The sequence below is a fragment of the Crassostrea angulata genome, chromosome 6 (genome assembly GCF_025612915.1).
Source record: "Crassostrea angulata isolate pt1a10 chromosome 6, ASM2561291v2, whole genome shotgun sequence".
Taxonomy (NCBI): Eukaryota; Metazoa; Mollusca; class Bivalvia; order Ostreida; family Ostreidae; genus Magallana; species Magallana angulata.
This window is the reverse complement of record NC_069116.1, coordinates 35,208,078-35,221,479: the sequence shown is the minus strand read 5'-3', so window position 1 is coordinate 35,221,479 and position 13,402 is coordinate 35,208,078. Positions and strand designations below refer to the sequence as shown.

At 34.0% G+C, this 13,402-nt stretch overlaps 1 protein-coding gene across 1 annotated transcript in view; it reads right to left on the bottom strand.

Moving 5' to 3' along the window:
* Nucleotides 1–7,309: 7,309 nt before the first annotated feature.
* The window catches only part of LOC128188075 (triosephosphate isomerase-like), a 32,943-nt gene continuing 26,850 nt past the window's right edge, over nucleotides 7,310–13,402 (bottom strand). Inside the window, exons 5-6 of the mRNA XM_052858878.1 lie at nucleotides 10,309–10,488; nucleotides 7,310–7,641 (exon numbers count right to left, since the gene is read on the bottom strand). Of these exons, the coding sequence (XP_052714838.1) occupies nucleotides 7,520–7,641; nucleotides 10,309–10,488 (302 nt within the window). The 3' untranslated portion in view covers nucleotides 7,310–7,519. The remainder of the gene's footprint in view (nucleotides 7,642–10,308; nucleotides 10,489–13,402) is intronic.

Below are 13,402 nucleotides of genomic sequence, written 5' to 3'. Positions count from 1 at the left end.
GACTGGAATGTTGCTTTTAATTTTTTCAACAAAGATTGTTTTTTTTATTCAAATTTGACTTAAAATCTGGTTACCATCATATCAATATTTGCGGAAAACAACTTTTTATTGGAAGGGTCAGTATTATTGTTTCAACGTTTTAGTTTTTGGCTTGACTTCAGCTCCGTATATTTTTACAAAATGCTTAAGGCCATTGGTTAAACACTGGAGAACCCATGGCATAGATATTGTTTTATATCTAGACGATGGGCTGGGGTTCGGTAAAAATTATGAAATCACACGGAAAGCTTCAAACTTTGTCAGGCACGTAGCATCAGGGGGGGCCAGGGGGGGCCTGGCCCCCCCCCCCCCCCCCCCACTTTTTCTCGCAGCAACGAATTTTTTAAAATTTACATATAAAAAAATGAATTATAATGGAGTTGGCCCCCCCACTTTTTTTGGAAGTTCGTAAAAAATTGATATGAAAATTAGGAAATGAGTACTCAAATTGAAGGTACTCCCCCCCCCCCGGATTAGGAATTTCATGATTTGGAGAGAAAAAATTTTTGGTTGGGAAAATTTTTTTTTGGAAGTATAGTTGAGTCTACCCCCCCCCCCCCCCCCCCCCCCCCCGGATTAGGATTTTGAAGATTTTTGGAAACTTTAAATTTCCCTTATTATTATTTTTTTTTTTTGGCTTGTCAAGATTTTTTGGATGGGTCTGGCCCCCCCCCCCCCCACTTTCAAAAACGATGCTACGTGCCTGTTTGTTCACGATTCTCTAATGCAAGCTGGGTTATTGATAAATATAGAAAAGTCAAATTTTCAGCCCGTGCAGTTCATAGAGTGGCTTGGTTTGCTGTGGGACTCAAAGAGTTATTCTTTATTCATTCCGAACAGAAGAATAGAAGAAGTTCAGTCGACTTTGAATTTCCTGATTAATTCTTTTCCTATTTTTACAGCTCGAGAACTAGCAAAGTTTGCCGGACAGATTATTTCATTATCGCCTGTTTATGGTTGTGTTTGCAGCTTAATGACGAGAAATACTTATTTAGCTGTAGAGAGCCGTGGTCATTGGGATTATGTAATAAATCTTGCATTTCCAGATTTGGTGAAAACAGAGTTAGAATTCTGGACAAATAACTTGGTAAAAATGAATTATACACGTTTGATTGCAGAATCTTTGCCTTTTGTGTTAGTGTTTTCAGATGCTAGCAATGTTGCAGCAGGAGCATATACGGTTGAAGTAGACGAAAAAATCGTACACCATACATGGTCAGAATCTGAGTCATTGATGAGTTCTACGTGGAGAGAGTTAAGAGCGATTGATTTAGCATTAAATTACTTTGCAGCTTCTTTATCAGGAAAAGCAGGACGATGGCACACAGATAACCACAAGATATGATATTGACGCAAGCGTCAAATGGGCCGCAAAATATATATAATTGTTGTATGAATCATTGGTTGTTTACAGAAAAACATCACATAGAGGAAAATAAGAATTGGTTGTACTAATTTTTATGGTAAATTTTAATATACTTTCAGCAACTTGTTTTGAAGTTTAACATTTTACTATTATCACAAAGAATCGATTTTGTTACTGTAAGCATTTCTAACGGAAATTGTATGATCATTGCCATAGTATGAAGTAGTGGAGAACAACAATGATTTGTACATTACTCTAATACAAAGTTCAACTCATCATTTCAAATTTCTCTTGGAGATTATGTATTTCAAATCATTTTGGGTTTTTTGTTGTTGCATTGTATTGAATGAAAACTTAATGCATTAGCTTAATATATGATTTCAAGGGACCTCATAATAAAATAAAAATGGATTAGTTCAAATTTTCCAGTGAATTCAAATTTTCATTTCTGTCATATTCTTGCGTAAATAATTAATATAATGTCATTTCATGATATTTTCTACCACATTTTACATGGAAATATATTAAATACAAAAGTCATTTTATTTGACACGACACATAGAAATTAAAATATATCATTTATATAAAATTTAATGACATTTAGGTCTTTAGTATTTCAGGTCCTTAGTATGTCCCGCATACCGTTTTGAAAAGAATGAAGAACTCCGAAATTTTCCGAATAGATTATAGTCTCGATAAAAACGCGCCAAATACGACAATCTACTAAGTATGACCTACTTTTCATTTACGAGTAAGACAAAAAATATGTGATATTTTCTAAAAGGCATAAAACATATTTCTACATACAAATTTACTTCTAATTCATAAAAATAAGCATAGTATTAATTCTACTAAAAATGAACTATCCCGCAGAAACGCAGTAACAATATTTAAATGTGTATCAAATAACGGTCCGCCTTCCGGCGGCCCGTAAAAACTGTGTCACAATTGTTCAAAAAGGTAGCACAAAGCCTCATTTACAGAGTTTAGCTTTAAATATATTCTCGAAGTGTGTCGAATTTGCTATTTCATTAAGCATAGTTTGGATTCCTAGAGAGGACAATACAAAAGCTGATTAATTATCAAATGTTATTGATTTTGATGATTGGCAAACTACTGATGAGTTTTTTTAAATTCATAGACGGCATGTGGGGTCCACATACAGTGGATCGATTCGTTAGCGCTCAACATGCTAAATTACTGAGATTTAATTCATTGTTGCATTTTCACAGTCTTGGCATTTTGAAAATAATTGGTTAGTTCCTCCAATTAATTTAGTTAGCAGAGTGATCAAGCATGTATTACACTGCAGAGCAATTAGAACTCTTGTTGTGCCGAAGTGGCCTTCCGCTCCTTTTTGGACACTGCTGTTCAATGCAAAAATGAAATGTAGAGAGTATGTTACTGATGTATTAGAATTTGCGCCATACCAAAACGTATTTTGTCATGGAGTTAATAATAAAAATGGTTTATTCGGTTCAGATCATTTCAATTCTAACGTTTTGGCAATAAGGCTTTGCGCTGAGCAGTTGTAGACGAGGCCCTTTCAAGATGTCTATCTTGATGAAGCAGGCGCGGTCTATTATGATTGTTTTACATCTGATGCTGTGTAGAAACTGTATTAATTATCATTGTGATTGCTGACACAGCCCTATTATGTTTAGGGTCCGTTATATGTCAGATGCCATCCGATTAATACTCAATAAAAACACATGCTGCCATGTTCACTCAGTTTTAATTTTCCACTGCTTTACATCACATCCGGTTTCAAAAGTACAAATAAATAGAGGCCCGGACAATTCCGGATTACGATATTACAGGCCCTTTCAAGACGTGTGTCTTGATGAAGCTGGCATGGTCTAGTACTTTTGTATTTAGACATGGCCCTTTCAAGATATGTATCTTGATGAAGATGGCATGGTCTAGTATGTATTCAGACATGGCCCTTTCAAGATTATTTATATTCTTGATAAAGCTGGCACGGTCTGGTTTTGTTTATGTACAGATGAACTATTTAAGATTTGTAATTGTCTTGATGATGTCGGTACGGTCCGATATGTTATGTTTAAGGCATTGGCCTTACACGTGCTGTATTTACATTTGTTGGAGTCGGCAACACGACGTAAAATGATGATTACACAGTTGAGTTTTTACTTTTGATTATTCTTTTTTTATATATCTGATTACATCGTTATTATACTGTAGATGTTACGGAAAACTAAGTACACAGTTTAAAACGGATTAGTACTGTTCAATTTATTCAGTGATTTGAATGAAAAATGGGATATAGAGACCTGACGATTATAATTGAAGCTGTCTTATTTGATTGTTTTTATCTTCAAGTTTTTCAGATATCTTTAATCAAGGAAAATGGACTACTTCCTGGGCGTGCGCGGAACCTTCTTTAGAGTCATTGGTTAGCAGACTTCCGGAAACTTGTTTAAAACCAAAAGCTGAGAATACACGCACAAAGTACAGCGGAGCATTCAATAGATTCTGTAAGTGGTGTTCACATTATAACATCTCTTCACTACCAGCCTCAGACTATAACGTTTCCCTATATTTGATTCATCTCAGCGATGTACATGTAACTCAGTAGCTACAATAGATGAAGCTTTTTATGCTATAAGTTGGACACATAAATTGAGTGGATTTCCCGATCCTTGTACTTCATTCCTTCCTATTTCAACAAGGGAAGGATGTCACAGATCTATTGGACACCGAGGGAGAAACTAAAAGGAACCTATTTCTCCAGACATTTTTAAAAATATTTGTCTATTGTATGGTAACAACAGCTGTAATTTACTTGATCTTAGAATTGCTTGTATGTGCGTTCTTAGTTTTTCCGGATTTTTAAGGTTTTCAGAGCTTGTTAATCTTAGAAAGTCAGACATTCAAATTTTTGATGATTATTTGACTCTTAATGTTCAGAAAAGTAAAACTGATCGATACAAGAAAGGTACTATACTGTTTACATTTCCGGTACTGGGCAGATTACATGTCCCATTATGATCACTAAGAGGTATTTGGAAAAAGCTAATATTAGTGCATGTTCAGATGAGTTCATATTCAGATCTATTTGTTTTTGTAAAAGCTCTCAATCATATATTCTGAAGGGTCACAAAAGTTTGTCTTATACAAGAACTAGAGAAATTCTTCTGTCTACACTTGAATCTATTGGACTGGATAAACGTCAGTTCGGATTACATAGTCTTCGAGCCGGCGGCGCTACTGCAGCGGCAAATGCTGGTATTTGTGATAGGCTGTCGCTGGCGTTCAAAGTCAGCTAAAGATGGCTATGTTAAAGAAAATTTAGAGCAACATTTAATTGTAACTAAACATATTGGGATAAAGGGGTGGGTTGTTTATATCATTGACAATTTTTTGCTTTCTTTATTGTCGAAGTCTGTTGCATTCGCGCATGCGAGCTTATCCTATAAATTATGTGTTTGTGTTTTATTTTATAAATAATTCATGTTCGGTTGAACTGGTGAATAAGAACATAAATATATTTATAAAAGTTACAGAAAACACGTGTGTTTGTTTTGAATTAAGTGGGCGTGTCGATATTACATATCAATTGGCTGTTTACGGGTGAATAGGGTGAATTATTCCGTGCTACGCATGACTTGTACACATATAAAGTAGAATTTGGTTATTCGAAGTTCGATGCCACTTTGCCACAGACTATCCCCACCCACCCCTCCCAAATGATAACATTGAATTTCTGTCAGTTTTTTGTTTCTACATGATTTTTTCTTCTTTTGTAGATTGAGTATGCTTGTACTTGTTTATGAAAGTAACGAGACTGAGAGCCGTTTACTTTGTACTATATTATACATTATACGATTATTTAAGTCTGTTGCATTCGCGCATGCGAGCTTATCCTATAAATTATGTGTTTGTGTTTTATTTTATAAATAATTTATATTCGGTTGAACTGGTGAATAAGAACATAATACGATTTTTAAAAAAAATATCAACAATTTTTCAATAAATACTAATTGTCTCCCCTTGAAAGAAAGCGTGGCCCTTTATTTTTACTAATTTGAGTCCCCTTTACCCAATAATGCTTCGTACCAAGTTTGGTTGAAATTGGCCTAGTGGTTCTGGGGAGGAAGACGGAAATGTAAAAAGTTTACAGACAGACTGACAGGTAGACGAACGCCGGACATAAAGTGATCAGAAGAGCTCATTTGAGCTTTCAGCTCAGGTGAGCTAAAAAGTGAATGAAATATGTTTTGTGCTGCTCAGTATATTTCCTTATAAAAAAGGTAGTGATGCACTTACAATACAATAATTCATCATGGTTACAGAAATCAAAGAAAGAGGTGTAGCACACTTAATAATTATACGATTTGGCCTCAAATATAGCCTTCTGCAAACATCAGACATTTTCAATATTATACAATATTCAGTTTAAATATATTCAAAGAAACACAAATTACACAATCAGCATGCTCTAAGAGTCTTATTTATCTTACAGGACATCATTAAAATATTCAGGTTTTGTAAGGGATATACAGGAAAGTAGTTAGTATACAATAAAAAAATTTGATATTTGTTTGTTTGAACCACTCTAAACCCAAGACATCCGATTAAAATTACGTTCTATACGTATTGTAGTACATGTTTACATTGAAATAGTTTTGGTTTAATGTGGTCTTCGTACTGAAAATTAGACAAATATTTCAATTAGTGTCTTTTCTAATAGTCATGTATATAGCCATTTATATTGAAAATGCATCAGCTGAAATTGTTAGATGCGTGGCCTAGTGGTAACGCGGAGGTCTTTTGATTTTGTGGTCGCTGGATCAAATCCACTATGTAGTTTTTTCATGAGCAGAATAGAAAGGTTAAGTTACATGTATCTATTTTTCTGGGTTTTATTTATTATCTTGTTTAATTCAGTCTGAGTATGAGCAAACCCAATTTAAACAGATCTCTTAATTAACACTATACATGTACTCTATTTACACTTAGATCCATTGCATTTTGCTTGAACTTATCACGGTTAAGAATATCAACTACTGTTATACACATGTTTCCTGAATTTATGACAAATCAGTTGTTACAAACATCATTATAAAATCAGTACAGTGTATGCAGGTTTCGAAAATCATATTGCACAGCTAGGTTTCTGTAGTTATTTATAGTAACAGGTACTTTCTGTCCAAACACAGGTGTAGGCGAAATAATAGGAAAAGGCGCTATACCTCTTTCCAAGTTAAAAATATTTTTTTTTCTGCTTTAAACAGTCTTTGAGCAATTTTCACAGATATACTAGAATACAACACATTAACAGTGAGTCCCTAATTATAATAATAAAACATACTTTCATTTATTTCAATTTCCTTTTGAAACAAGTTTACCTATGGTATGTTTATTTACAAACAAATCCACACCACATGCTATCTATAATGCTCGACCAAACCAGCTGCATTATCATGTTTACTTAATGCAACAAAATTACTGTATATGTTTATCGCTTACATTTATTTTGGAGACCGTGCAATTTAAATATTAAATTTTATCTCCATCAGGCACGGTCTCCATTTAAAAAGTAAGTGATAAAATAAAAAAATATTTAGTGAATATTTACACCTAATTGTATTCATCCATCATTTCTTGATTAAGCAAATTTACTCTGATGCAATGAGTTTTCAATAACAAGGGAGGCAAAGTTGGATTTTTTGTACACAATTTAGTTGAATAAATGGAATAAAAATCTTGTAATACTTTTAATACTTTAAGGAACTTATTTCTTATGCGCATTTAGAAGGCTGTGCAGAAGAAAAATCTGGACGATTGCCAATCCAGACGATCGCTAGAAGTCTTAAAATAATGACACATACTCCATTTTCACAGTTTCATTTTTTGAAATATATCTTTAATTTAGATGTGTTAAAAAAAAGAAGTATTTTATTTCAAGTAATCATCATTATACAATTAGGTTTGGGGCATTTGTAACTTATATTTTATATCATATAAAATCTTTTTTAAACTTATTCTTTACATACATTTTGTAGGCATAAAAAAAAGCAAAGCTAATTACATGACATAATAAAACTAGTCTGAACAACAGTACAGAGATGTTCAGGAAGCCCTGTATTTCTACTTTTGCCTTGCATTGACAATCTGTACAAAGTCTGGTTTTAAAGAAGCACCACCCACTAGAAAGCCATCAATGTCTGGTTTGGCACCAAGATCCTTGCAGTTACCAGCATTCACAGATCCTGAAAATAAACAGAAAAATATATATATAAACAAGGGCACCGCAAAGCGGAGCATCCCCTCGCGAAATGAAAATATTGTGCAGGGAAATGCATTATTCAGAAATAAACATGTAATTAAAGAAACAAATATTTTTTAACTTGTAAATAACTATTTTAAATTAAAACATTTCGTTTATTCCTATCCCCATCAACACTCTGTGTGTATCCATTCGGGATGGGTGCTTTTACGTGGTTGTACCATTCCTCCCATTACTAACGAAAACACACCAAAAACGTGCTAAACTTTAGTAATATAGTTAAATAAATTCTTTTTATCCAGTGACATACATTACGCATTTAGACAATTAGTGTAGGCAAATTTAAGTTTCATATTGAAAATAAAATGTAACTAAGATCTGACGATTTATAGTCTGCTATAAAAGAAAATTCGAGTTAACATGTTGTAATTTTAAACTCAATATTTTACCAAGAGGCCCATGGGGCCACATCGCTCACCTGAGTAAAAGAGGGCGTTATTTCTTATGATCTTCAGCAAATACTTAATGGACTTGGCGAAATTACAGGAGATAAAATAAGGAGTATTATTTTACCCATTTTTTATTTAATTTCTATTTCAACTGCTGAAGACGTATTTTTTCCGCGGGGTCATAATTCCACAAAATCCCAATATCAATTTAATCCGCGGGTAAAAATTTACGCGGATTCTTTGAATGGAAAAAAAATCATTTGAATAATTGTTATTAAATTTAGTTCTGAGCGATTTTCATTACCTAGAATTTGTCCAACTTTGGACTTAAATTTTAAGAACTGTTCACAGTGAACAGTAATTATCCGTTGTGCACTGGTCGGTAGTCATATGCATGTCGTGTTTTTAAAGCCAAATAAATATTTTACTCTTTATTATCTGTCAATTTATGGGTTCAAATGTCGTTTAAATTATGAGTTGATCAGTTTTATCAATCAAAAGTCAGAGCACAAAGAAATCTAAAAATTGCAGTAAAAACACGGGTCTTAGCGTGTAGTTAATTGGGTCATTGAAAGACAGACCCGCTTGGGGCTATTTGTCGTCAGACACGTGCCGTTATCTCAAGCTAGAAGAAGTTTAAATTTCATGAAAATTCAAATCTTTAGGAGATTAAATTATTTATTATGTGAATTCTCAATACAAATTTGTTTGACAGTTTGCATAGATAAAAACGATATACATTCAATGGGTACACGTATATGCAAGTGTAATATAATGTAGTAACTTCTGATTATCCTTATTCATGTAACGCATTTCAAAATTTCATTCAAAATGCACTGTAAGTACACTGGGAAAAAGTTCCGCGGAAAATGTGTGCCCGCGTTCATAGCGTAAAATAATACCACGCGGACAAAAGTACGTCTACAGTATGTAGTTTGAATTTCCTCTGTTCTTTTATCTCTGATTAAAGCATAACATCTCCTTTATAATAGTTATGAAAAAGATGTATGCTTCGAAGCTTTCATAGAATAATACAAACCGGTAGGGGACATGTATTGCTTATGCAATACTCTCAAAATGCTTGTTATATTAGTTCCAGACAATCCCCGAACAATTAATAAGAAATGACTAATTAAGCCATAAGAGCCAACTCAGCCAAGAGCCCATGTCCAAGATATTTTCATCCAATCTAAGACTAAAAATACATGTATTAGCCTAATTAGGCTTTATGCATTATTAGGTCTATAATAACACAAAATATCGAAAGTATATCAATAAAATTGCATGTATATGACCGAAGGCAATTGTATTTCACAAAGAAATCTTCATGAAACAAACTCTTACATATATCGAAAGCATTTGTCTCTTTTATTCAGTGTTTATACATCTAATATTGTACCATGGTCAGGTATCAATTTTGTACTATGTCACAAGTGTGGCACAGCTATATCTGAGGGTTCAAATTATGTTCATTTAATAGTATGAACAAATCCAAAAATTTCTACTTTGAAACGCCTCCTTTAGCTTTTTAGGTTTCAATACACAACTAAAAGTTAGAAGTTGATTTTGCATTGCAAGCGAGATGAAAGTGCCTGATGATAACGTTGAAAATTTGTGCTAGATATTCCAAGTGACTTCCGTATGGAGGAAAGATGTCAACATTTCCCATTTTGTCCCTGTGAACTTTTATGAGTTTTACTGTACATGGATCTGCTCACAGTAATTGACACATGTTAACATCCATGTGCCATGTGTTCTGGCTTGCCGAAGCGCATTATGTATACACTACTTATCTCACTACTTTACACATGTAAACTGAATTTTGCTGAAGGAGATAAATGAAAACTTTGAGACGTGCAATCTGGAATTTATAATTCAATGTGCTCGGTTTATACAATACCGACATACAGAGTTATCTTTTGATATGTACGTTTTATGAACATGATAAATCTTTTGAAAATATTTTAGAGATTATATATGATGAAATTAAATCCCTAAAAAATTTTATTTGGTTAAAAAACAACGAAATTATAATAACCAAACCGATATATGTGCTACTACAGTATATTAATCTCCTGTAGAAGAATAACTTTGCATATAGATTTTTTAATTTTCAAATTAACTCACTTTGAAATTGAGAGATTTTGGAACATGTATTGTGACCACTCTGTCCCTCTATCCCAATTACCTAATTTACCTACCACCATAGATGATTCTAACAGATGCTGCCACTTCCTTGGACACTCTTTCTGCTAACCAAGCTCGTAGTTTTTCGTGAACTTCCTGAGCCTGTTCAGGGGTTGCGGTTTTTCCTGTTCCAATGGCCCACACTGGTTCATAAGCCAACACTACATTGGGCCACTGGTCTGCTGTTATATTCTCTGTGGAAAAAAAGAAAATAAAACTCCAGAACACATACCAGTATATTTCAATTTCAACATCATTATCTATTATACTTGTTTATTTTCCATACAATTTTCCTAAACACCAGTAAAATATCCATGCACTATAATTCTATCATATGAGCCAAAAACAAATTAACTTTTCAAAACATTTGTTGAAATATTGGTTTTCATTTTAGAGAATTTGACCTAGTTGATTCTTTCAAACTGTTTATGGGATATGAATATTTTTGTCCTAGGTCTATTGATCAATAACCTCCTAAAGTCTATGCCCCACGTCCATGTCGTTGGAGGTGGAAACAGGTTATGATGGCTAACAGGGCTATGAAAAATAACTTGTAATACTCAGCTGGTGAGACCATCATCTACACAGGCAAGGATCAAGATCACCAATGTAGCTTAGCAATAACGATGAATAAGGAAACATCAAAGACACTGACAGAGAAATACCCTGTGAACAACTGAATAGTGTATGCTTAGTGTACATGTAGTGTATTTCGGGGGGTATTTTTAATGTAAATTGGGATCGGGTTCGGGATCCGCGTAATTCTTTGCTGTGTTGTTTCCGTTAACCAGGCTGAGGCCAATTGCAGGTTGTCTGTCTTGTGTTCTTGTGGTTTGTCAGTTTTTATCTTGTTTTCCTTGACCTTTAATATACGTTTTTACATAAGTGATTTGTGTTGTTGTTTTCATCAGTAGTAAAATCACTTCACTTGGTTCGATTCCAAATACATCAATCTCAAGGATACTTTTTACAATCAACTTAAGAGTGTGTTACATCAAACTCAGAAACATGATATGGTGATACTTGTGGGAGACCTTAACGCTAAAGTGGGAAAGGGTAACACTGATAAGGAGGCATGTATGGGAGCACATGGTATTAGACAATTAAATGAAATGGAGAACGTCTACTAGATTTCTGCGAGATGAATGGAATAGTGGTTTGCATCACAATCTTTGCACACAAGGAAATTCACTAGTACACTTGGGTTTTACCAGATAAGACAATAAAGAACCAAATCAATTACATTTGGATCAATAAGAGGTGGAAGATATCAGTCATGGATGCTCGGACGACCTAAACAACTTGGGGTAAAGGAAGCCTTTAAACTGGATATGAGGAACAAATTCTCTGAACTAGAGACCATGAATGATGAAACCAAAATCGACAAAAAGTGGGATAATATCAAGGAGTGTTTTACTTCTGCTGCAAGTGACACACTGGGATATAGGAAAAGTGCAAAAGAAGAATGGATAACATTGGATACATGGACTCTAATATTAGAAAGAAAGAAGATCAGATCAAAAATATTAGACTGTAAAAACAACACAGAGATGAAATCCTTGTCAAAGTCCTACAGAGACAAGGATAAAGAGGTCAAGAGGAGTGAAAGGCGAGACAAATGAAAATGTATAGAAGACAGTGCCTGTAGAGCTGAGGAAGCAGCAAGGACTTGAACGTAACAGAACTTGACATCAGTGTGGAGGAAATAAGTCTAGCGGAAATACAGAAAGCAATCATGAAAATGTAAGATAACAAGGCTGCAGGAGTAGATGAAATCTCAGCAGAATTACTAAAAGGAGACATTGAAGCAACATGATACCATCAGAATGGAAAAGTGGAACTATAATAAAACTTCCAAAAAAGGGAGATAAAACAAAAAGTAACAACTGGCAAGGAATCACACTTTTACCAACAATAAGCAAAGTTTTTACCACAGTTCTCTCGGACAGAGTAAAACACCAAATTGATTCACAACTGAGAAAGGAGCAGGCAGGATTCAGACCAGGTAGATCATGCTGTGACCAAAGGACTGCGAACGATAGCATTGCCTAGCCGCCTAACTATTAAAAAGTCATTTTTTGAAAGTTGTCTAATCAAAGTTATATTTTTATTATAATGTAAACATTTAATATGTATATTTTCATAAAATATAAATGATTTGGTCAAACAAAGAGAGATAACTTTGTATTTTGGGTTAAAATAGCTCATTTCATAATAGAAAATAACGGAAAACGGAAATGTTTTTTAAAACATCCCCCCCCCCCCCCCCCCGGTGAAACAAAAATTCCTTTTGAGGGGATTTAATTATTGTTATTTAGCATATTTTTACCAAAGGGTTTGTTGTTAAAGGTGGGGGGGGGGGGGGGGGGGGGGGGGACATATGTCTACAGACCGAAATACATTCCAAAAAAAGAATTTTGCTTTGTAAATTTTTGAAAAATAATTAACAGATATGAATTAAAATGAAATTGTACTTTAATATAATTATATCGTAAATATGTTATAATTAAGTTTTTATTCACATATTGGCCACTAAAAAATATTTTCCTCACTCATAGAGACCGATTTCAATGATATGTTTTTAAGACCCCGCGTTAGCAAAACTTTTGTTTAAAGATAATTAATTTGATTACAAATTTTATTTTGATATAAATTGATTAGGATTTGATTATACTTTTTAGTAGAAAACTTAGTGTTTGGATATCTGACAGAAATTTCGAAATATTTGGATGTAAAATGTAAGCGGGAAACGGGAGTTAGCGTTCGCAGTTCTTTTTGTATAACAAAACATCACAAAGAAGTCAATAGAGTGGCAGTCCTCTTTATACCTCAACTTTGCCGGGAAAGTTTATGGAAACTCTTAGGACTGTATGGCCTACCCCTGAAGATTATTAACATCATCAGAGTACTACATGAAGGGTTTCAGTGTAGTGTGATGGTTAACAATGACCAAATCGAGTTGTTCCCAGTAGCATCAAGGCTGAAACAGGGCTGTATGCTATCACCTCTACTCTTTTTATGACCATAGACTGGGCCATGAGGGAATCCACCAGAGATCAGAATAATTATTAGATGGAAAATGGGAAACAAACTGGATGACCTAGATTA